The sequence below is a fragment of the Macaca mulatta genome, chromosome 7, assembly GCF_049350105.2.
Source record: "Macaca mulatta isolate MMU2019108-1 chromosome 7, T2T-MMU8v2.0, whole genome shotgun sequence".
NCBI classification, from domain to species: domain Eukaryota; kingdom Metazoa; phylum Chordata; class Mammalia; order Primates; family Cercopithecidae; genus Macaca; species Macaca mulatta.
Window position 1 is genome coordinate 56,606,245 of NC_133412.1, and position 25,129 is coordinate 56,631,373.

Consider the following 25,129-nt stretch of genomic DNA (forward strand, 5'->3'; position numbering starts at 1 on the left):
ACTATCCCCCATGTTTCCGGTTAACTGGGAGTTAGAGCTAGAGGTTTAATTAGATTCAGGTTTATTTACGTCCTTGTTTTTGCAAGAACACTTCTTAGTTGGTACATGTAGTTTTTGTTTCATCAGGAGGCAAATAATATCTCTGATCTCTTACTTTTGGTGATGCTAAGTGGGTATGAGTGTTATCAGCTTGCAAGTTCCCCATCCACATAAATCCTAATGATTTTAGCGCCTATTTGTGACCATTATCTAGATCCATTATTTCATTAGGTGTTGCACATTGGTGATCTTTCAAATTACATCATTTCTTCCACATTTACTAGCTGTAATTCTTCTATAACAAAGTACTTTTCTCTATTTGGTTACCTGAAGTAAGGAAAGATAATGTTAACTATTGATTTTCCCCCTTTGTCAGTTTTCAGAGTAATGAGTTGATGCCCTAGCAACTTTCATTGGTGATCAGTGAAAGGTTTTTTAAGAGTCATTATGAACTAAGGGCTATTTATATATTTGATGTATTTTGGTGAATTATAGTTATTACTCATTTTGATGCTCAAATTGACCCATTAGTGTCCCTATTAGTCTTTGATAACTTCTTTGGTTTCAGACACTGGATATCCCAGGGTCATTTTGTACAAATCCTTCTCCAGACTAGAATCAGTCATTTCTCTGAAAAGGTGTTCTGTTGTGTGTTTTTAGGAAATAGTGTTTAGAAAAAACAAACAGTTATTAGGGGTTTGTTACTGTTGGGTTGTTGTTATTCTGGGCATTTTCAGTGACAGAACTAGGATATACCTTTTTTTAGGAAGAGAAAAACATAAGTTCATATCCATGTTTATAATTGAAGTGTAAGGACTTTTTTTTTCTTTAACTTGGCTACTGTGACTTTTTTCCCCAGATTTTAAAAATAAGCTTCATTAAAAAAAAAAAGTAACGTGCGCTATTGGAAACTGAAAAACACAAGAAATGAGGAACAAAGTCATCCACAATCATAAGCAGTTTGACATGCCCTTTTAGGTCTTGTGTGTGTATATATACATGACATCCAATTTTATGTGATTGAGATCATATAGTATGTATCATGCTTTTTCACATATCATGAACTGTTAGTTGAGAACCCCAAAGCTACCTTCTGCCCTTCAGCTGCCAACCTATTGAATAAGTCCTGATATACACTACCTAGGTGGTTTAACAGTTCTATGTTCAAGATGCATCTTTTCTATCAATTATACCAAGATATTTACAAATTGGCTAACTCACTAGCTCTGCTTTTTATCATACATTGTCACCTCAGGACATCTATAAAGCTTAGATGTTGCAAAATAAAGATTGAACTTTGTTCACAATAAACAGATGCTTTACCAAAAATGCACATAGAGACCTATGATTAATATCTAAAACCTGTCCTCTGGGTATAGAGACACTGGCAAAGAGCCTCACCCTTCACCCCTTTTCCCTCTTCTATCATTTCAGTGACTAAGTACAGTACTGTATCTAGCTCTAAGAGGTAGGTTAACAAATACCACTCCCAGAAGACAGGTCTTCCTAAAAAAGGGATGTTTAAAAATGGATTATTTTACTGCCTTTACTTTTAACATACTTTGAGCATTAGGAGTTTTGTATACTTTAAACACAACAGTATTAACTAAATTACATATATAGAACAATGGTTAGACGATCTGAACTAATGTAACTCAACAGACACAGAAGTCTTCTCTCTGTATACTTCCTCCTCCTCACCCCCCTCCACCCCACCCAGTGAACAGTTAGCGTATTCTCCAAGACTTCAGGTTTAACAATTTCATTCCCAAAATGCAAACGCTCCTGTGAAATAACAAAAAAAAAATTCGTGTTACTTTAGCTGTCATTAGCTACTCTGATTTTAAACTTATATGCTCTTGAAACCATGGTAACAAAAAGTACTTTTTTGCTTGCTGCTTGTTACACAAATCACAGTCTCTGAATAGCAGCACTAATGACTGAATATACTTTTCTTTCTTGTGATTCTTTTTGTACTTAGTACCAAGAAGGTACTCCCAATAAGGAAGTAAGTGGAAATGCTGTGTGAGATATATGCTTAGTTTTTTCGTTTATCCTTTCATTGTTTCTTTTTATTAAAATACACATACTAATGTATTTTTAAAATTATATTTCTCATAATACACATTTGATGATCTTATGTTTAATTATTTTAAAATAATATGGGTATATTTTTAAACTCTCTTTCTTACAGGAAAGTTAGCATACTATAAACACTGTTCTGCCCTGCTTTTTCTCTTAATGATATATTCTGGAGCTCACTGTTTATCAGCATGTAACTTCACTCCCTTAGACAGCTGCATGGTAATCCATTGTGTGAATTACAGTGATTTATTCAACTAACCCCATATTAATTCAGTCTTCTCTTTAAATCGTAAGGAAACACTTTTGTGTGGCACAATCTGGTGTGAGAATTTAATATGATTGAAAATTTAAAAATATTGAAATCACTTTCTCAGTTGTGTCCTTAAAGTAATTTTTTTTTTTTTTTTTGAGACGGAGTCTTGCTCTGTAGCCCGGGCTGGAGTGCAGTGGCCAGATCTCAGCTCACTGCAAGCTCCGCCTCCCGGGTTTACGCCATTCTCCTGCCTCAGCCTCCGGAGTAGCTGGGACTACAGGCGCCCGCCACCTCGCCCGGCTAGTTTTTTGTATTTTTAGTAGAGACGGGGTTTCACGGTGTTAGCCAGGATGGTCTCGATCTCCTGACCTCGTGATCCGCCCGTCTCGGCCTCCCAAAGTGCTGGGATTACAGGCTTGAGCCACCGCGCCGGGCCGTCCTTAAAGTAATTAAGAGTGAATCAAAGTGTTTGTGAAATGAATTTTACTCACTCAGGCATTCCAGTTTACTTTTAAACTTAGTCATTTTTGTTGGAAATAATTTAAATTTATTAAAGACTTTATACAATTTAATCATTTTCTTTTTGCCATACTAGGGGATGTCTACATTATTGAATTCAATTCTGATATTCTGTGCTTTTTAGTTTTTCTGTGAATTCCTTGAATGTCAAGTATTTGTCATGGTTGCAGTATGATATTCCTAAATTAATGCAACTCTTGTATGAAGGTTTTTATCTCTGCTTTTTTCAGGGCTTTGAGGTTATGTACAGGAAAGTCAGTTACAAAACACCTGATGTTAACATGAACGATGTTATACTCTAGTTTGTTAGACTAAAAATGAACTGTTTAAATTGAGAAACCTGCATTTTTGTCTTTATCTAACTTTTTGCTGTGGCATTTTAAAAATAATTTATAGGTATGACTGTTTGCTTGTTAATCGTAATATTTTATTGAATCAGATGTTCTGCCTTATTCAATACGGGTCTTGTTGGAAGCTGCTGTACGAAATTGTGATGGCTTTTTAATGAAGAAGGAAGATGTTATGAACATTTTAGACTGGAAAACCAAACAAAGCAATGTTGAAGTGCCCTTTTTCCCTGCCCGTGTTCTTCTTCAAGATTTTACGTAAGTAATGGGTTTATTTTTCATAAATGAACTCTTAGAGTGTGTTTCCTTTTTAAAATTGAGACTCTTGGCTGGGTGTGGTTGTTGACACCTCCCAGCACTTTGGGAGGCCAAGGCAGGAAGATCACTTGAACCCAGGAGTTTGCGATCAGTGTGGGTAACATAGTGAGACCCTGTCTGTACAAAAAAAAAATTTAAAAATTAGCTGAATATAGTGGTGCATGCCTGTAGTCCTAGCTACTCTGGAAACTAAGGCGAAAGGATTAGTTGAGCCCAGGAGGTTGAGGCTGCAGTGAGCTGTGATCCCACCACTGCACTCCAGCCTGGGTGACAGTGAAAGACCCTGTCTCTAAAAATAGAAAAAAAAATAAAAATTCAGACTCCCTGATGGATGACTCTGTTTTTTTGTTTTGTTTTGTTTTTTTAATTTTAAGGTTAGTTTATAAACTTAAAAATTTTGCCCTTTCTAAACTGAAGCAATTCATTAAAAATTAGGCACCTGTTTTGTATACCATTTATTCAAAAACTGCTTTTGCTTAACTACCTTCTTATGATCTCTATGTAACCAATAGGTTTCTCAAACTTAACATATTGAAAACTTGATTTTATTTTGAGGTAGAGCCTCACTCTGTCACCTAGGCCAGAGTGCAGTAATGCAGTCATAGTTCACTGCAGCCTCAACCTCCTGGGCTCAAGCGATCCTCCTGCCTCTGCCTCCCAAAGCTCTGGGATTACAGGCATGAGCCACTATACCCAGCCATCAAAACTTGATTTTTTGATTGTCTGTCTCAACTCACCTATTTCTTTCTAAGTCTTTTCTGTTATAGTAAATGTCACCATACGCTCCCATTTGTTTAGGCTTCAAATCTAGGAGTTAGCCTTGATTTTTCTCTCTCTTTAATACCCTCTAACCAGTCTATCAGCAAGCTCTGTCAGTGCTACCTTTGAAATATATCTTGTGTCCAATTATTTCTTTCCACCTCTATCACTGTCATTGTGGTTCTAGTCCCATTCTCTCTTAACCTGGACTATAACTGCAATAGCCTCTTAACTGGTATCCTTGCTGTCACACTTGGAATCAATAGTCTGTTCTTTACACAGAAGATGGAGTGACTTGGTTACAAATGTTAATCAAGTAATATTATCCCTCCATATACCAGCTGGCTTCCATCACACTTAAAACAAAATCCAGAGCCTTTACCATACTCTGAAAGATTTTGCCTGATCTGGGTGTCCAGGGATTATTTATTGGAAGAGTTAACCTTGAGCTGAGTTTTGAAAGAGGCATAGGGGTTAGCTAGAACATCCTCTTCACCCACCCACTCAAATCTGGTTTGTGTGCCACAGCTCTTTGTAACCTATGTATGCTGCCATTACAGTACTTGCGATACATAGCCGCATAAGAAATAAATGGTATTTCTTACACCATTTATTCAGAAACTGCTTTTGCTTAACTACCTGCTTATGATTTCCACATAGCCAATAGGTTTCTCAAACTTAACATATTGAAAACTTGATCTTATTTTGAGATACAGTCAACACTCTGTCACCTAGGCTGGAGTGCAGTGACGTGATCATAGTTCACTACAGCATCGACCTCCTGGCCTCAAGCTGTTAATTTATGCAGCTATTATAGTACTTACGATACTATTCTGTAATCATTATCTTCCCTAAAGTTTTTTTGAGAGCCAGAACTATGTCTGACTTGGACTTGTACCATTGGTATCTAGCACACTGAAGGCATTTGATAATGCTTGTTATATATTTGGCTGGATAGATGGGTGGATGAATGTAAAATGGCAAAAGCTACTGTGGATAGCTTTGGGGTAACATGAAGGCACTAGGCAGAAGGGGGTGGAACTAGGAAAAGGGGAGGGTGCATCAAAAAAAATACATGGCGAAAGAGAGTTTCACAGGCAGTTTCCTTGAAGTTCACTTATGCCTCCAAAAATTCTCTCTTATTATTTTTGGCACATTTGCCCAAGTAATTCAGTCCTTAGATAATGTTTAATGTTAATTCCCATTAAACCAGGATACTCCTAAATTTAGATAATAACTACATTATGAAAAATGAATGTAAACTAGACAGGGATACTTTTAAAATGTGAAAATGAAAAAGTTTATATTGATCATTTATTAAGCATGTATAAAAAACAATTTGGACTATAATTTGACCATTCTTTATTTTTTAGTGGAATACCGGCAATGGTGGATTTTGCTGCTATGAGGGAGGCAGTGAAAACTCTTGGAGGTGATCCTAAGAAAGTCCATCCTGCTTGTCCAACAGATCTTACAGTTGACCATTCTTTACAAATTGACTTCAGTAAATGGTACGTCAATACAGATATTTATAGACAGCCATGCAAGTTAACTGACTGGAAATGTGTCGTGTAGAGGAAAAGGAATAGAGATAATTTATGGCAGAGAAAAGTATGCTAAATTTAGTATTGGCTAGTATATAAAAGCTAAAACTGGTGAAAAGTTTGGAATGGTGGGTTTTTTTGGAATTAGTCTGAGTGTAAAGTTATTTTCATATTTGTGTATTTCTGCTGACATTTTTGGTAGAAATGTATACGCCTAGGACCTGCCTTTTGGAGTGAACCTCTGAATTCAGTCTTTGTTTCCTTTTTGTTTTTTAACCTACTTGTCTTTCAGAAAGAATCGAAAGATGTGAACCATGAATGGTTTTAATTATTTGGTGATTAAAAACATTGAACTCACTAAAGCTCTATTTTCCTTCCACTGAAATAAGTATCTTGTATTTATAAGGCCCCTTTGATTAAGACCAAACTAGAGAAGACGTATTTCTGTTGCCATAAATTAACTTTTTTAAAACATTCCCTGGAGTAGTGGAATAAGACTGTAATTTATTATAGCCCATGAGAGAGATTTTTGCCCTCGAGATAAACTGTAGCTCTAAATTTCTTTTAAGTTGTTAGGGGGAAACAATCTGTTTCAGTACTTGCTAAAAGTTATGTGAATTAGTAGAGTATATGAAAGTGATTTTACTGGACTCTTAGAATTATGTTTTCATTTCTGTAAATTTAAATGACCTGTTTTATATATATACACACATATATATATAATCTGAGATTTGCCTTTGAAACCTGAGTTAAATGATACAGTAGCCTTCAAACATCATTCAGTTACTTCTAGATAGCATTGCTAGTGTGCATTTTTTTTAAGAGCTAATTTTTGTCCCTTTTAAATGGCTTTATTTTGTTTTCTTTTTGGAATGACAGTGCAATACAGAATGCACCAAACCCTGGAGGTGGTGACCTGCAGAAAGCAGGAAAGCTTTCTCCACTTAAAGTGCAGCCTAAGAAGCTTCCCTGCAGAGGCCAGACTACCTGCCGAGGATCTTGTGATTCTGGAGAACTAGGCCGAAACTCAGGAACATTTTCTTCACAGATTGAGAATACACCCATCCTGTGTCCTTTTCATTTGCAACCAGTGCCTGAGTATGAGATTGTTTTTCTTAGTGTTTATTAATACCAGGTTATTTTCCAGTTAAGAAAATCAAATTTATTCTCATTCCCACCCAATTACTATGTTGTATTGTAACTAATATGTTACCTTCACACTTAAGTACTGGAATGAATTTTTATATGTATTTCCTGTTATACTAAAAGAAGTAAATTTAGTGAAAATGGTGAACTCTTAAGTACCATTCTCTGTTACCATTACTAAGAAAACAAACCTTTCTTAAGATTTATCTGTAAATATAATTTATCTTTTTGACGATTGTAAGCAGAAAATGGGGTCTCATTTTAAACTAAAATTTTTACTTTAGTACATTTGTACCATTCGTATACTCATTATAATGTCATTCATATTTCTTATGTTAATTCCCTGTATATATTTTTAGCATTTTTTTCCTACTAGGGGGTTTCTTATCTTTTCCTATTGCATTAAGTGCTCTATGTTGGCTGGGCATGGTGGCTCACAACTATAATCCTGGCACTTTGGGAAGCCAGAGCAGGTGGATGACTTGAGCTCAGGAGTTTGAGACCATCCTGGGCTGCATGGTGAAACCGTCTCTACAAAAAATTACCTGGGTGTGGTGTCATGCCCCTGTGGTCCCAGCTACTCAGGAGGCTGAGGCAGGAGAATCTCTTGAACCCAGGAGGTGGAGATTGCAGTGAGCCAGGATCACGCCACTGCGCTCCAGCCTGGGCATGACAGAATGAGACTCTCTCAAAAAAAAAAAAAAAAAAACCCTATGTTAACAATAAAATTTTTATTTTTTATGTTTCAAATCTAGTAAGTTCTTTTAAATAAATGATTTCCTATATGGTAACATGGAAAGTAGTAAATATGCCTACAAAATAATTCTATTCCTAGGATTTGGCTTCATTTCCTAATAGGTAATTTTTTTAAATAAGAAAAAGAGTTCTATGGCCAAGTGAGGTGGCGCATGCCTGGAATTCCAGCACTTTGGGAGGCCGAGGCAGGCGGATCACCTGAGGTGAGGAGTTCGAGACCAGCCTGGCAAACATGACGAAACCCCATCTCTACTAAAAATACAAAATTAGCCAGGCATGGTGGCAGGTACCTGCAATCCCAGATACTCTGGTGGCTGAGGCACGAGAATCGCTTATACCAGGAGGCAGAGATCACAGTGAGCGGAGATCATGCCACTGGGTGACAGAGCAAGACTCTGTCTCGGGGGGGGGGCGGGGAAGGAGTCCTACGACTTTTTGAAATATATACTATAAAGTTTCCAAACTTTTAAAATTTATTTATTTATTTTTAGAGACAGGGTCTGACTGTGTTGCCTGTGCTGGTCTCAAACTCTTAGGCTCAAGCGATCTTCCTGCCTTGACCTTCCAAAGTGGGTTTTTTTGTTTTGTTTTGAAACAGAGTCTTATTCTATTGCCTGGGCTGAAGTGCGGTGGCATAAGCATGGTTCACCGCAGTCTTGACCTCGTGGACTCAGGTGATCCTCCCGCCTCAGCTTCCCAAGTAGCTGGAACTTCAGGCACGCACCACCATGCCTGGCTAATTTTTTCTGTAGACAAGGGGTGTTACTGTGTTGCCCGGACTGGTCTCGAACTCCTGGTCTCAAGTGATCCTTCTACCTTGGCTGTCCAAAGTGCTGGGATTATAAGCATGAGCCACTGTGCCCAGCCATATTTTTATTTTTAAGAGAGTTATGTGAATTGTTTTTGTCTTAGTTTAAATAATTCATGTAAAATATAACAATTTATCCCATTGTGAGTAAACGGTCCTTTTTTTTTTTTTTTTTTTTTTTTGAGATGGGGGGGGGTCTCTGTCACCCAGGCTGGGGTGCAGTGTCACCATCTATAGTCCACTGCAGCCTCCAACTCCTGGGCTTAAGTGATCCTCCTGCCTAAGCCTCCAGAGTAGCTGGGACCACAGGCACACACTACCAGGCCTGACTAATTTTATCTACCTTTTTTGGGGGTAGAGATGGAGTCTCACTATGCTGCCCAGGCTGGTCTTGAACTTTGCTCATGCAGTCATCCCACCTTGGCCTCCCAAAGTGCTGAGACTGCAGGTATGTGGCACTCCATCTGGCCTTGTTTTTTTAATTTAGTAAAAAATACTTACACTTTAGGTTTTAAAAAGTTTAACACATTTAAGATTTAGAGTAGCTAAGAGTAGTGTCCATTCATTTATCCTAAGTACCAAATAATACGTTAATTCCTTTGTTCCTGACCGGATCTTCCAAATTCTGCCTAGTTCTAAAATTTTAGGCTTAAGATTTTTATAAAGCCACAGGTTATAGTGACCTCGTATGCTCTTCCTTTCTAAGGATTCAGTATAATCTGTGAGTCTTTTGCCATCAAATTTTGACAGTTTTATGTAATCGCTTTCTTGTTCCTGTTGCCTAGTTGTCCTGGTTGTTAGGAACATGTTGACTTTTGAGATTAACACCTCTTATACAGAAATTAATTTCCTGAAAAGGCAGATTTATTGATTCAAAATCATTGATTTCTTTAGTTTTTGTTTCTTTTTATAACTGGCACATTGTAAATGCTTAGTGCTATATTTTTGTTTCTAAAAATCCAATCTTCTGTAACATTTCCCCATAATTTTGACTCTGAATTACAAAGCATTAAGATAGATTTTATTGTAGTTCCTGGCTATGTGCTAATAGTGACTCATTGGTATCCTTTAGTATGTCAATGAAGTATTAATTACAGACTTAAAAAGTTGAGTAGAAAGATGAGAGCATAACCTTTGGCACTTCAAATTACCCCCTATTTGAAGTCAGGTTGTGAGCCAATAAATGTTTATATGGCACTTTGTAGCCATAAGTGCTGTTGAAAGGTAAAATAATTGGAGTGGCTCAGAAAGCTCTGTTCCCTGAGGCCCTGAAAAAATCTCACTAAGATATGCTTGGCTTCAAAAGATGACTCAACTATGAATTATTAAAGTAATCTTTGTTTAAAAAAAAAAAAAGGTTTTGCGGGTGTGGTGGCTTACGCCTGTAATCCCAGCACTTTGGGAGGCTGAGGGGGGTAGATCGATCACCTGAGGTCGAGAGTTTGAGACCAGCCTAACCAACATGGAGAGACCCCATCTCTACTAAAAATACAAAATTAGCTGGGTGTGGTAGCACATACCTGTAATCCCAGCTACTCAGGGGGCTGAGGTAGGAGAATCACTTGAACCCAGTGGGGCAGAGGTTGCGGTGAGCCGAGATCACACCATTGCACTCCCACTCCAGCCTGGGCAACAAGTGAAACTCCGTCTCAAAAAAAGTTGACTATTAAACAACTGTAATTATCTGGACTAATAATCTGGTCCCTGGAGGACATGTGTAATCTAAGTTATATTGATAGTCTAGTGAACACCCAGTCACCAGCTGGCAGGTAAAAGAACCAGCTTAAAGCTGTTTGAAATAATTTTTTTAAATACCTATTAGATAAAAATAATTTTCTAAAAATGGTACTATGTTACTGCATAGAGGTCAATTATTTTTGTCTCTTAAATCATATAAACTATATAATCCATGTAAAGTGAACTGCTACTTATACATAAAGTAGAGCCTTCTTTTGGTATGAGATGAATGAAATATTTTTGCAAAAAGCTGTTTTTAAACTATAAAATGATGTTGAGATATTGTTCATCAATGCCGCATAGCAGTAATTAGCACCCATCTCCTAGTTTAACAGGCACAAGAGCCAGGTGGGGAGGAAAGTACATGCTTGTCGAAGCTACTACCTTCCTCTTTTGTTGAAGTGGATAACCCAACAGTGTATTTTTATTATCACTTTAAGTACAGGTTTGGAGATTGGTGTAATGTGGCTTTCTTACACTCCGTAAAGTACAACTCATTTTTGTAGTTTTCTAGTGTGTTATTTTAAAGCAGAACTTTGTTGAAAAAGAATAATTCTGAGAAACCTAATAGTTCTTCCAAAGATTTTAATAATATATTTGTGTATATATATATATGCCTAAGAATGATGACTTAGAAAGAAACAAGGCAAGTATTTTTTGTAATACATACATTTAATGCCAGCTCTTCTTCCTTTTAGACCTGAAACAGTGTTAAAAAATCAAGAAGTAGAATTCGGCAGAAATCGAGAGAGGCTTCAGTTTTTTAAGGTATAAATGATTCAGGGAAATTTTTGTATTGTAATATATAAACTAATGATAGGTACAATTTTTATATCTTTAGTTGTTTTTTGTTTGTTTGTTTGTTTGGTGGGGGGTGGGTGGGGAGACAGAATCTCGCTGTTACCCAGGCTGGAGTCCAGTGGCGTGATCTCAGCTTACTGCAGCCTCCACCTCCCAGGTTCGAGCAATTCTCCTGCCTCAGCCTCCCGAGTAGCTGGGATTAGAGGCGCACACCACCACGCCTGGCTAATTTTTGTATTTTTAGTAGAGTTTGGTTTTCACCATGTTGGCCAGGCTGGTCTTGAACCTCTGGCCTCAGGTAATCCGCCTGCCTCAGCCTCCCAAAGTGCTGGGACTACAGGCATGAGCCACTGTGCCTGGCCTATTATTTATTTATTTATTTATTTATTTATTTATTTATTTATTTATTTATATTTTTGAGGAAGAGTCATGCTCTTGCCCAGACGAGTGCAGTGGTGTGATCTTGGCTCACTGCAACCTCCGCCTCCTGGGTTCAAGCGATTCTCATGCCTCAGCCTCCTGAGTAGCTGGGATTACAGGTGTGCACCACTGCCTGGCTAATTTTTGTATTTTTAGTAGAGACGGGGTTTTGCCATGTTGGCCAAGCTGGTCTTGAGCTCTTGGCCTCAAGCAGTCTGCCCACCTCAGCCTCCCAAAGTGCTGCGGTTACAGACATGAGCCACTCTGCCCAGCCACTTTAGTAGTTTCTAAAGGCATTGTAGTAGTAGAACGCTTTTGTGCCTCAAATGAAATCTTATTGGAAACCCCATTGTGTAAAGAAAGATGAAAACAGTGGCTCTAGTTTAGGAGAGAGAGCTTGGAGGGAGCCTTGTACACTGAGCCTTTCTTTCTTCCCATTCCTGAGAATCTTTGGAACACAGTTGAATACTGTCATTTGTCTGGACTTTTTTAACATTTTTGTTTGACCTAAAGGGTGTCTTAATAAAAAATGTATTTAGGTTCAGTATCTGTGTCTTTGTTTTTAACTATGTGATAATGAACTTTGTATTTACCGTATTGAACATTAGTTAAAATATTTTTAGTGTTAATATTACACCTTGATTGTGAACACAGATTCATATACTAACATTTGTATTTCTTAAATTTAAACAAAATATAGTGGAGTTCAAGAGTTTTTAAGAATGTGGCAGTAATCCCTCCTGGAACTGGAATGGCTCATCAAGTAAACTTAGAATATTTATCAAGAGTGGTTTTTGAAGAAAAGGACCTCCTCTTCCCAGACAGTGTAGTCGGCACGGATTCACATATAACGATGGTGAATGGTTTAGGGATTCTGGGGTGGGGTAAGTAAATGACTAAATATATTTCATTTCTTTTGGGGTTAAGAATGTCAAGAACATTGTAAAAGAACATAAATTACTGAGTTTTTATAGCCTCTTTGAGGCTCCGTGTTTTTCATCTGTAATAGCAGCAGCAACAACAAAATATTAATCGAGAGTTTGTGATCAGTGTTGTAAAAGAGGATTTATCAAAAGAAATTTACACAGTGCCTAGCACAGCACTACCATTTGTGAAGTAATTGAATGATGATGATATGTCTACAAAGGTTGCTTCTTTGTCTAAGGTATTTTGTGGCTTCTCCTGGTCTTCTTTATTAGTCCACATTTCTTGCCATTTTATACAAGGCCCTTCACAACCTCTGGTGTCCCTTTAGCCACTCACCAACACCCATCTTAGAGACTAGTCATTTCTTTACTTATATGGGCTGTCTCTTTTCTTTTTTTTTGTTTTGGAGACAGAATCTTGCTCTGTCACCCAGGTTGGAGTGCAGTGGCACAATCTTGGCTCACTGCAACCTCCACCTTCTGGGTTCAAGTGATTCTCATGCCTCAACCTTCCAAGTAGCTGGGACTACAGGCACATGCCACCACACCCAGCTAATTTTTGTATTTTTAGTAGAGATGGAGTTTTGCCGTGTTGGCCTGGCTGGTCTTGAACTCCTAGCCTTAAGTGATCCACCTACCTCGGCCTCCCAAAGTGCTGGAATTACAGGCGTGAGCCACTGAGCCCAGCTAACTGTGCTCTTTTATACCCCATGACTTTGCATAGGCTATTTCTTCTGGCAGAATGCATTCTGCCGACCATGACTTTGTTGAAATGTGTCTACTGTTAACTCATCCAAGACTGGCCTCAGTTATCTTCTGAAAGCCTTAACTCCCTTGCCGAGTTCAGTGTACCTCACTTTGTAAACTTACTCTTTCACAGCGTGTTATAATTGTTGAATTTTTTGTCCTTTTTCATTAGACTGAACTTGTTGAGGTTGGCAGAGACTGGATTTTGTTTTTATCTGTATCTTGAATACAGTACAGTGCCTAGCATAATGAATACTTAAACTAGTATTTTAACTTGAATATACTTAAAACTAATACTTTGTCTTGAATATAAAGGTAAAATAATAGTTTTTTGACCATGCGCATGGAGTCATTTCTTTTGGGAAGCCTTGGGTTCAGTGTCTACATTAATAGCAATATAGCAACTCTGTAAAGTACTGTGTAAGACAAGCTCATGAAACACCTAGAGACTCAGATGTTACAGAGATAAATTATCTTTAAATATACGGTGCTAATATACCTGTCTTTATTACATTAGGGGTTGGAGGCATTGAAACAGAAGCAGTTATGCTTGGTCTGCCAGTTTCTCTTACTTTACCAGAGGTGGTTGGATGTGAGTTAACTGGGTCATCAAACCCTTTTGTTACATCCATAGATGTTGTTCTTGGTATTACAAAGGTAAGTTAAAGTTGTGGTAGCTCTACAACTTACTGAACATTATTTTTATAAAAATGGAAGAGCCCTATGAGAGCAGGGATTTGGGTTCATTACTGCATCCTCAGGTCTCTGACATTAGCCATGTCATCATAGTTACAGTAATAACAACAAATGTAGCATTTACTTTGTACTAATAAATACAAAGAAATTTGTTGTGTTCACTTATGTTAGCTCGTTTATTCCTTGTAACAAGTCTGTGAGATGGGTGCTATTACTATTCTCATTGTAACTCTGAGAAAACTAAGGTACAGTGTAGGGTTTAGTGACTTACCAAAGGGTCGAAGGGCTGAGTAGTAAGGGGTAGAACAAAGATTCCAGGCAGTCAGATTCTTGAGTCCATTCTCTTAACCATTATGCCTTATTAGTGCCTTGTTGCCTTAATGAACACTTGCTGACTACATGATTTTTTTTTCATTTTTCTACGTGAATTTTTAAAAAATGTTTAGCAAAAGTTAATTGTATCTTCTTTAAATTATTTGCCCATTAGAAACTGTCGCTCTACTAAGTAATGCTTTCAAAAACATGGACTGTAGAAATGTGATATATCATTTTTCTGTTGCCGTTTTAACATTTCTCTGGATTATGTAAAAACCTTTTCTCTGAATTTCTAAAATACTGGCTGCAGAACTTCAATATGTATACTGAGCTTCTTAAGCGTATTAATACACAGACTCACGGATTTCCTAGTGAATAATAATTTGTAACTCTTCTTCCTAAATGTCTGGCTTTTACTAACTTTATTTTAATGATTAAGTCCTATTTTGTTAAACGATTGTACCTGGAAAATGTTCCACATGTAGTTCCAATTTGGATCCCAGTCTCAGCATTTTTGGTTAGATGATTGGCACAAAGGCTTTCAGGAGTATCAGTCTCAGCATTTTTGCTTAGATTATTGATATGAAGGCTTTCCGGATGCTCCAGCTTAAGGAAATGATAATGCCTCCCTCCCAGCATTTGGTCTTGATCCTTCTTCCCTAATTAGAAAAGAATTTGGCATCTTAGAGAAATTATTTTTTTTTTTTTTTTTTTTTTTTTTTTTTTTTTGAGATGGAGTCTCGCTCTGTAGCCCAGGCTGGAGTGCAGTGGCCGGATCTCAGCTCACTGCAAGCTCCGCCTCCCGGGTACACGCCATTCTCCGGCCTCAGCCTCCCGAGTAGCTGGGACTACAGGCGCCCGCCACCTCGCCCGGCTATTTTTTTGTATTTCTTAGTAGAGACGGGGTTTCACCGTGTTAGCCAGGATGGTCTCGATCTCCTGACTTCGTGATCCGCCCATCTCGGCCTCCCAAAGTGCTGGGATTACAGGCTTGAGCCACCGCGCCCGGCCAAGAAATTATTGATTCAATGTATGGTACCAAAAGATCAAGAAGTCAATTGGGAATTGCAGGATTATTTCTAAAGGAAAAGGAATATCCCATTATGTTTTTACAGAAATCAATTCTTTTCTTTAGACATCCTGAAAATTAATGCAACTTTTTAGCCTTCTCTGGCTGTTTTTTCCTGACAATATTACTATGTGTGTTTTGACATTTTAATTTATTGTTAAAAAATTAAACTATTAAGTATGTTTACATTTATTGAATATATTATTACTTCTTTTTTGAGACCCTGTTCCATTTATGATCCTTACAGGAGTAATCCTGTGTTGTTTTTTTTTGATGAGAGCAGCTTTTGGTTTGTAATATCTAATCTAAAAAATATAACCATACATGAGGAAACATCTTTACACTTAGGGTTTGAGTTTCTGTATCTATAAAAAAGGGTTTGGATTAAGTGATCCCTGGCACTTATAAAATGTTAGGGCTTAATATTATTCATAGATCGAGGATAGTTTCATTCTTAGTCACCTCCTTAGTCACTCGTATACCAATCTGAGACCATTTTACAATTTAGAAAAGACGAATAACTGGTTGGGTTACTTGAGAGTATAATAACCAAGAAAAATAATTTTAGAAGGAATTAAGTTTGAAACCACATGTTAACAAATTCTACCAAAGTGGGATTTGCCTGTGATTAAAGATGCTGTAAACACTTTGGCCAGTAATTACAATTTGAAAAATTTTTATAGTCAGTATATAATTTTTTATTTAAATATACAGTTTCATCAGTCTATTAGTATTTCATTAAGTCTAAGATGCCATCAGTGGTTAACAAACACCACTGTTTTATGCACTGCTAAGAAAGAACAAGGGGCTATATGCAGTGGTTCACACCTGTAATCCCAGCAGTTTGGGATGCCAAGGCAGGAGCATCACTTGCGGCCAGGAGTTCAAGACTAGCCTGGTCAACACTGTAAGACCCTGTCTCTACAAAAAAAAAAATTTTTTTTTAATTTGCTGGGTGGCCAGGGGCGGTGGCTCAAGCCTGTAATCTCAGCACTTTGGGAGGCCGAGACAGGCAGATCACGAGGTCAGGAGATCGAGACCATCCTGGCTAACACAGTGAAACCCCGTCTCTACTAAAAAATACAAAAAAACTAGCCGGGCAAGGTGGCGAGTGCCTGTGGTCCCAGCTACTCGGGAGGCTGAGGCAGGAGAATGGCGGGAACCCGGGAGGCGGAGCTTGCAGTGAGCCGAGATCTGGCCACTGCACTCCAGTCTGGGCGGCAGAGTGAGACTCCGTCTCAAAAAAAAAAAAAAAAAATTAGCTGGGTGTGGTGGCACATGCCTGTAGTTCCCAGCTGCTCGGGAGGCTAAGATGGAAGGGTTGCTAGAGCTGGAGTGTTGGAAGCTGCAGTGAGCTGTGATCACACCACTGCACTCCAGCCTGGGCAACAGAGTGAGACCCTGTTTCTAAAAGAAAGAAAAGGGCTGCCAGCTAAACAGACACACTATTGAGTTGATGTGCCCTGATTTCAAAGACATGAAAATGCTAATTATAGCCACCTTGCGCTTTCAGGCCCCTTTCTACCCTGATTAACAGTGACATTGGACCAGTCTTCTCTTTACTCCTTATCTTAAAATACCCCCAAAACCAGAATGAGTTGATTCTTAAGGACAACGAAGGATCTCATTCCTTCACCATCACTAGTATTGATTAAAAATTATATTTTATAGTTTTCAAACAATCCTTGCTAATCTTGTCTTTGCAATTTTGTATGTGTTTCTGTGTATCCCTTTTATAGCACCTCAGGCAAGTAGGAGTGGCTGGAAAGTTTGTTGAGTTTTTTGGAAGTGGAGTTTCACAATTATCTATAGTTGATCGAACTACAATAGCAAACATGTGTCCGGAATATGGTGCTATCCTCAGCTTTTTCCCTGTTGACAATGTGACATTAAAACATTTAGAACATACAGGTAAGAAGATAAAAGATCATTAGAATAAGCATGTTACATTTCCAATGTGTTTGATAATATTTTATAAATGACTACCTTATACATGTTATTTAATATTCACAAAATTACATTATGTTGAAACAACAACTTCCAAGCAAACATCAGATGTCTTTAAATTAGAGTGTTGCCGGGCGCGGTGGCCCAAGCCTGTAATCCCAGCACTTTGGGAGGCCGAGACGGGCGGATCACGAGGTCAGGAGATCGAGACCATCCTGGCTAACACGGTGAAACCCCGTCTCTACTAAAAAATACAAAAAAAAACTAGCCGGGCGAGGTGGCGGGCGCCTGTAGTCCCGGCTACTCGGGAGGCTGAGGCAGGAGAATGGCGGGAACCCGGGAGGCGGAGCTTGCAGTGAGCTGAGATCTGGCCACAGCACTCCAGCCTGGGTGACAGAGCGAGACTCCGTCTCAAAAAAAAAAATAAAATAAAATAAAGAGTGTTGTGTCCTCAAACCCTAGTTCCCTGTGACGCATTGAAAACAATTTAAAGGAATTATTCAAACCATTGGTCCTGACTTGACTGTTTCCCCAAAATAATGGATACCTCCACCTCTACTTAGGGGTCAGAGATTGCAGTTTAATGGAAGTCAGCCTTAAACATATTTACAGCAGTCCCCTTCTACAACCAAGAGTAGAGGAGCTATCAGACAAAGGGGTTTGGGAACCAGTTTTCTATCTAAAGAAGAAGCACAAAATTTTGCAAAAAACAACATAGGACCACAGGTTCCAAATTTTTTGTCACCTGATTAACTAGGAATTTTGGTCACTCTTCTATTGACTGTTTAGATTAAAGTAGAAAGTACCTATAAAACAAGATAATGTTGATATTTCATAAGGCTGCTCTTTAAAAAGTAAGATCTCTTTTTTTAATCTCTTTAATGAGGTAATCATTGCTGAGTTACTCATTTCTAAGCATAGATATATATTTGGAGGATATATTGTAGTATTCTTCAGTGTGTGGGCAGATTATTATGTTAGTTAATCAGACAGCAAAATTGATAAATGGTTATATAGAATCCTGGAGGGAATGATCCCCCCAAAGGCAAAACTTCTGCATTTGAGTTGGTAGAACATTCAAAGTAGAAATGGTTAGAAGTGCCTCATTCCTTGCTTATTAATCTTGAGTTAAGATTTTAGTGATCCTGTGTAACAAATTATCCTAAAATTTAGTGGGTTGCACAAGCAGTAATTATTAGCTCATGGTTTCAGTGGGTCGGTAATTGAGACAGGGCACAGTGGGGACAGTTCATCTCTGTTTCATGTTTCGAGCCTCAACTGCAAGATTTGAAAGGCAGGGCCTGGAATCCTGAAGGCTTGTTCTGCGTGCATGTCTGACAGCAAATTACGAGCTGTCAGCTGAGGACTTAGGTAAGGCTGTCAGGCAAAACACCCTCATGTGGTTTCTCTGTGTAGTCTGGGCTTTCTCACGTGGTAGATTCTCAAGGATTAGGAGAAAGAGAAATGTAAATGAATATGTAAATAGTATTTGTTTCTTGCTCATCACTGGAATTCAGTACTCTTACCCCCAAAGATTTCAAAATTCCTTACTGAGGCCAGGCTCAGTGGCTTACACCTATGATTCTGGCACTTTGGGAGGCTGAGGCAGGAGGATCACATGAGTCCAGGAGTTTGAGACTAGCTTGGGCGACATAGCAAGACCCTGATTTCTACAAGAAAATAAAAAATAAAAAATTAGCTAGGCGTGGCAGTACAGACTTGTAGTCCTAGCTACTTGGGAGACTAAGGAAGGAGAATCACTTGAACCCAGGAGTTCAAAGCTGCAATGGGCTATGATGGCACCACTGTACTCCAGCCTGGATGACACAGTGAGACCCTGTTTCTAAAAATAATAAATTTATTGGTTTGATGTTATGGCTCATACCCATAATTCCAGCCCTTTGGGAGACCAAGGCAGGAGGATCTCTTGAGGCTGGGAGTTCGAGACCACCCTATTCAAAAAAAAAAAAAAACAAGACCCCCCCCTCTCCCCACATCTGTACAAACATTTGTAAAAAAATAACCAGGCACGGTGGTATGCTACTTGGGAGGCTGACATGGGAGAATTGCTTGAGCTAGGGAGGTCAAGGTTGCAGTGAGTTGTGATTGCAGGACTGTGCTCCAGCCTGGGCAACAAAGTGAAACCCTGTCTGAAAAAAATAATAAGTAAAGAAATTTCTCACTGCATTTTGTTTGTTCATCTTGGTTTTAGGTTTTAGCAAAGCCAAACTCGAATCAATGGAAACATACCTTAAAGCTGTGAAATTGTTTCGAAATGACCAGAATTCTTCAGGAGAACCTGAATACTCCCAGGTATATGCAGAATAACCCACCTAGTAGTAAAGAGTGTAAATTGTGGTGTAATCCCAGTGCTTTGGAAGGCTGGGGTGGGTTGGTTGTTTGAATTCAAGAGTTTGAGACCAGCCTGGGCAATATGGTAAAACCCTTTCACTGCAAAAAAAATACAAACATTAGCTGGGCATGGCTTGTGCCTGTAGTCCCAGGTACCTGGGAGGCTGAGGTGGGCGGATCGCTTGAGCCTGTGGGGCAGCAGTTGCAGTAAGCTGAGATCATGCCACTGCACTGCAGCCTAGGTGACAGAGTGAGACTTGTGTCAAAAAAGAAAAAAAAAAGGAAATTCTGGAGTACCTGACCACCTGGGTTTGAATCCCGGCTCTAAGACATGTTAGCTGTATAACCTTGGGCAATTTATTTAGCCTTTCTGCCTCAGTTTTCTCATCTCTTAGATACTATAATAATATCTGCCTCTAAGGATTCTTAGATATTAAAAACAAATTCATGGAATAGTTCAGACACATAGTAAATACTTAGTAAAGGGTAGCTAATCTTTTTGTTTTGCTTTTTGAGACCCAGTCTGGCTCTCTCACCAGACTAGAGTGTAGTGGCACAATCAGGGTTCACTGTAGCCTCAACCTCTGGGCTCAAGCTCCCACCTTCCTGAGATTACAGGCGTGAGCCACCACCATGCTTAACCCCCTTTTTGTTTTAATATTACTATTTTTTTTAATGTTATTATTTTTTGGACCCTGGGCAGGGTCTCCTTTTACTGCCCAGGCTGGTCTCAAACTCCTAGCTTCAAGGGATTCTCTAGCCTTGGCCTCCCAGAGTGCTGGGATTACAGGCAGGAGCCGCTGGGCCTGGCTGAGGGGGTAGCTATCATTATTATTATTGTCATTATTATTATCATTATTATTATTTAAGTAATGTTATTGTAGCCCAGTACTTTTGTTTTACTCATTAATTTTACGTAGAGTTTTATTGTAGTGAATTTTGTAATATTTTGTGAAGTCTAGTTGTGGTTTTTGGGTTTTGGTTTTTTTTTTTTTTTTGTAGAGAGAGGGTTTTGCCATGTTGCCTAGGCTGGTCTTAAACTCCTGGCCTCAAGCAATCCCTCCTGCCTTGGCCTCTCAAATTGCTGGGGTTACAGGTGTGAACCACCAAGCCCAGCCTATGAAGTCTAATTTTTTAGTATTTAAAATAGTAATAGTGACTCTTAATTCTTTGCTCTAATTTATTTCTACTTTATGATAAGAGTAATATCTCCCTTCAGAATAATCAGTTTTGATGTTATCTGCATCTGGTTTACTTGTGTATTTTGCAAAATTCCTTTATTAAGATACACACTACTATGCAGTCTTACGTATTAGTTTTAAAGATATTTTACAATCTAAGTAAATACTTACCTGAAATTAGCCAGGAGTAGTGGCATATTCCCGTGGTTCCAGATCCTCAGGAGGCTGAGTAGGAATGATGACTTGAGCCCAGGAGGCCAAGGCTGCAGTGAGCTGTGGTGAGCCACTGCACTCTAACCTGGGTGACAGAGCGAGAACCTGTCTAAAAAAAACAAAAACAAAAAAAATGCCGGGCGCGGTGGCTCAAGCCTGTAATCCCAGCACTTTGGGAGGCCGAGACGGGCGGATCACGAGGTCAGGAGATCAGGACCATCCTGGCTAACACGGTGAAACCCCGTCTCTACTAAAAAATACAAAAAACTAGCCGGGCGAGGTGGCGGGTGCCTGTAGTCCCAGCTACTCGGGAGGCTGAGGCAGGAGAATGGCGTGAACCTGGGAGGCGGAGCTTGCAGTGAGCTGAGATCTGGCCACTGCACTCCAGCCTGGGTGACAGAGCAAGACTCTGTCTCAAAAAAAAAAAAAAAAAAAAAAAAAAGATTATCTGTTGGAAATGTATATCAAAATAGGCAGAATTCATTTCCAGGAAAGACTTAATTTTAATAAAATTCATTTTCTAGGAGTGTGTCAAGGGTTTCTAACAACATGGCTTTACAGTTTTAGTTAACTGTTCGTTAAACTCCATGAGGACAGGAAATTTGGTTTGGTATTGTATCCCCAGCTCCTAGAACAATACTGGCACATAATAGATATTCAGTAAACATGTTAGGTGAATAAATGAATACATATAGGACCCATAGAAATTGAATTTGTGTGCTACTTTGGGCAAATCTTTTTACTTCTGATCATTTTCCATCATTTTCACCTCTATTTATTAGATCTAGTGCTTTTTCCATGTATTTTCCTTCTTCACATTTTTTAAACTACAGAAGTGGAAAGAATAAGAAAAAGGGAAAACTTTGGTGGTAGAATAAAATGAAATAAATATGCCTGTTACAAACCCTTGGCTAGGTGCGGTGGGCTCACGCCTATAATCCCCACACTTTGGGAGGCTGAGGCAGGCAGATCACCTGATGTCAGGAGTTCAAGACCAGCGTTGCCAACATGGTGAAACCCCATCTCTACTAAAATTACAAAAAAAGAAAAAAAAAATTAGCCAGTTGTGGTGGCGGGGGCCTGTAATCTCAGCTACTCAGGAGGCTGAGGCACAAGAATTGCTTGAACCCAAGAGGCGAAGGTTGCGGTGAGCCGAGATCACACAACTGCATTTCAGCCTAGGCAACAGAGTGAGACTGTCTTTAAAAAAAAAAAGAAAAAAAATGGCCGGGTGTGGTGGCTCACGTCTATAATCCCAGCACTTTGGGAGGCCGAGACGGGCAGATCATGAGGTCAGGAGGTCCAGACCATCCTGGCTAACACGGTGAAACCCTGTTTCTACTAAAAATACAGAAAATTAGCTGGGCGTGGTGGCATGTGCCTATAGTCCCAGCTACTCGGGAGGCTGAGGCAGGAGAATCGCTTCAACCTGGGAGACAGAGGTTGCAGTGAGCTGAGATCACACCACTGCACTCCAGCCTGGGCAACACAGCGAGACTCTGTCTCAAAAAAAAAAAAAATTCTCACCAGGCCAGGTGTGGTGGCTCATGCCTGTAATTACAACCCTTTGGGAGGCCAAGGCAAGAGGATTACTTAAGGCCAGAAGTTCAAGACCAGCATCATAAGCAAGGCCCTGTCCCTACAGAAAAGGGATGGATGGCTTGAGCCCATGAGTTTGAAGCTGCAGTGAGCTATGATCGAGTCACTGCACCTAGCCTTGAGTGATAGCAAGACCCACCCATGCTGGAGTGCAGTGGTGTGATCTCAGCTCACTGCAACCTCCAATTCCCGGGTTCAAGCAATTCTCCTGCCTCAGCCTCCCAAGTAGCTGGGATTACAGGCACGCACCACCATGCCCGGCTATTTTTTGTATTTTTGGTAGAGACGGGGTTTCACCATGTTGGCTAGGCTGATCTCAAACTCGACCTCAAGTGATCCACCTGCCTCAGCCTGCCAAATTTCTGGGATACAGGCGTGAGCCACTGTGCCCGGCCCAAGACCCTGTCTCTTAAGAAAAAACAAAAACAAACTTGACTATATAAAGAAATTAAAATCATTAGGATGTTGATTTCAAGAGAAACTTCTTAAATGGATATTTATGGGCAAAGACTAGGATCACCTGAATCCACTAAATGAAAGTATAAGTAAGCCAGGTGTGAATACTCACGCGTGTAATCCCAGCATTTTTGGAGGCTGAGGCGGGAGGATTGCTTGAGCTCAGGACCAGCCTGGGTGACACAGTGGGACCTCATGTCTACTAAAATTCAGTTAGCCAGGCATGGTGGCGCATGCCTGTAGTCCCAGCTGCTTGTGGGGCTAAGGCGGGAGGATCACTTGAGCCCAGGAGGTTGAGGCTTCATTTAGTCCTGACTGTGCCACTGTGCTCCAGCCTGGACAACAGAATGAGACCTTTTCTCAATAAAAATAATAATAATAAATAAATAAATAAAGTGTAAGTAGTTGGATCAGTCAGAATAAACAGGGATATAAAATAATGTTGAAAGCCATGATGAAAAGTTTCGAGTTGATTATATTCACATAAATGCATGAAGGAAATAATAGAAATACCAGAAGAAATAAATAAAAATCTAGTTGGGAAGTGATATTTTTAACAAAAAATACGATTTCTTAACCAAGGAATAAAAGCTTGGGTTGCTGGCCAGTGAAACCCTCTGGAACAGGAAAAAGAACCCTTTCTCTGCTGTGTCCCTTCAGCACCCTCTAGTGACCAGTTGTCACATCATGTGTGCTGACAAAGGAGAAATGTTTACTAACGGTTTACCTCTGTGATCACAGAGCTGGCAAAGGAGGGTGAATTTGGAGCTCAGAGGCAATACGTTGAGAGCTGATACAGGCATCTATTTTATCATTGGACATCAGTTAAGACAGTGTTTATCTTTATGAGAAAAAACACTTGGGAAACCAGATTTTGTATATGCAGTACAGTTGGTGTTGTGGTAGTTTAATTGCATACTGATCTACTAGTCTTGCTTTTAGCAAATTTTCATGTTTCATACATTTAAATGTGCTTGTTTTAAAATCTTTATTTCTTGGGATTGAGGGTGTATTATACTATTAAAACAAATTGCATTAAAATAAATTATACTTATTCTGCTTTAGAAAGTAATGCTTGAATTGAAATCCATTGTAGGAAATTCTGATTCCTTGTTCTTTATCTTTCTCATTTCCTAGGTGATCCAGATTAATCTGAATTCAATAGTTCCATCTGTTAGTGGTCCAAAAAGACCTCAAGATAGAGTTGCTGTGACAGATATGAAAAGCGATTTCCAGGCTTGCTTAAATGAAAAGGTAGGTTATTGTTATCTGTGTTTTTCAACCCGCTTTGTGCTAAGTAGTAAAGAACCAACAAGGTGACCCATAAACTCAGTTCACTGCTATGTTTTATATATTATGGCACACACCAGCAGCCCCCTTATTTTCCTTCTGTCTGATGTGCCAGTCAGTCATTTGGTACAGTTCTATTGTGAGGATCAGAGATTGATTGTGTCTATTTCAATTAAAATTATATACAATTTAAAGTTGAGTTTGTTAGTCACAGTAGTCTCATTTTTAAATGCTGAATAACTACATATGGGTCTTGTATTCATGAACAGCATAGATAATTGAATACATCATTACAGAAACTTTCTTCTTTTTTGAGACAGAGTCTCACTTTGTTGCCCAAGCTGCAGTGGCACAATCTCGGCTCACTGCAACCTCTCCCTCCCGGGCTCAAGTGATTCTCCTGCCTCAGCCCCCAAAGTAGTTGGGATTAACAGGCGTCTACCATTATTGCTGGCTAATTTTTGTATTTTTAGTAGAGACAGGGTTTCACCATGTTGGCCAGACTGGTCTTCACCTCCTGACCTCAAGTGATCTGCCCACCTCAGCCTCCCAAAGTGTTGGGATTATAGCCATGAGCCACCACACCTGCCCTACTCTCATAAAATTTGGTAAATGTGACTGAATAGCAGGTGGTCTCTGGCTTTTTGGGGTTTGTATTTTCTGTCTCAGAATCACAGTTTTAGTCTTGTCACTTTCTCTATTCTGAGATCTCTAGTACTTGACTTTCCTTTCAGAGCCTTTCTTTTTATGATTTCTTGACTTTTTGTTATGTTAAACTTGTACAAAAACAAAATAGTCCACTGAAT

At 39.2% G+C, this 25,129-nt stretch overlaps 1 protein-coding gene across 5 annotated transcripts in view; it reads left to right on the forward strand.

Moving 5' to 3' along the window:
* The window catches only part of IREB2 (iron responsive element binding protein 2), a 64,894-nt gene that overhangs the window by 21,729 nt on the left and 18,036 nt on the right, over nt 1–25,129 (forward strand). For 4 of the 5 annotated variants that reach the window (XM_077938308.1, NM_001260947.1, XM_077938307.1 and 1 more), the window contains 9 exon segments: nt 3,336–3,501; nt 5,694–5,831; nt 6,744–6,962; nt 11,010–11,079; nt 12,233–12,416; nt 13,723–13,862; nt 17,025–17,196; nt 19,445–19,545; nt 24,171–24,287. In XM_077938308.1, coding sequence (XP_077794434.1) covers nt 3,401–3,501; nt 5,694–5,831; nt 6,744–6,962; nt 11,010–11,079; nt 12,233–12,416; nt 13,723–13,862; nt 17,025–17,196; nt 19,445–19,545; nt 24,171–24,287 — 1,242 coding nt within the window. In that variant the 5' untranslated portion in view covers nt 3,336–3,400. 5 annotated transcript variants of the gene reach the window in all.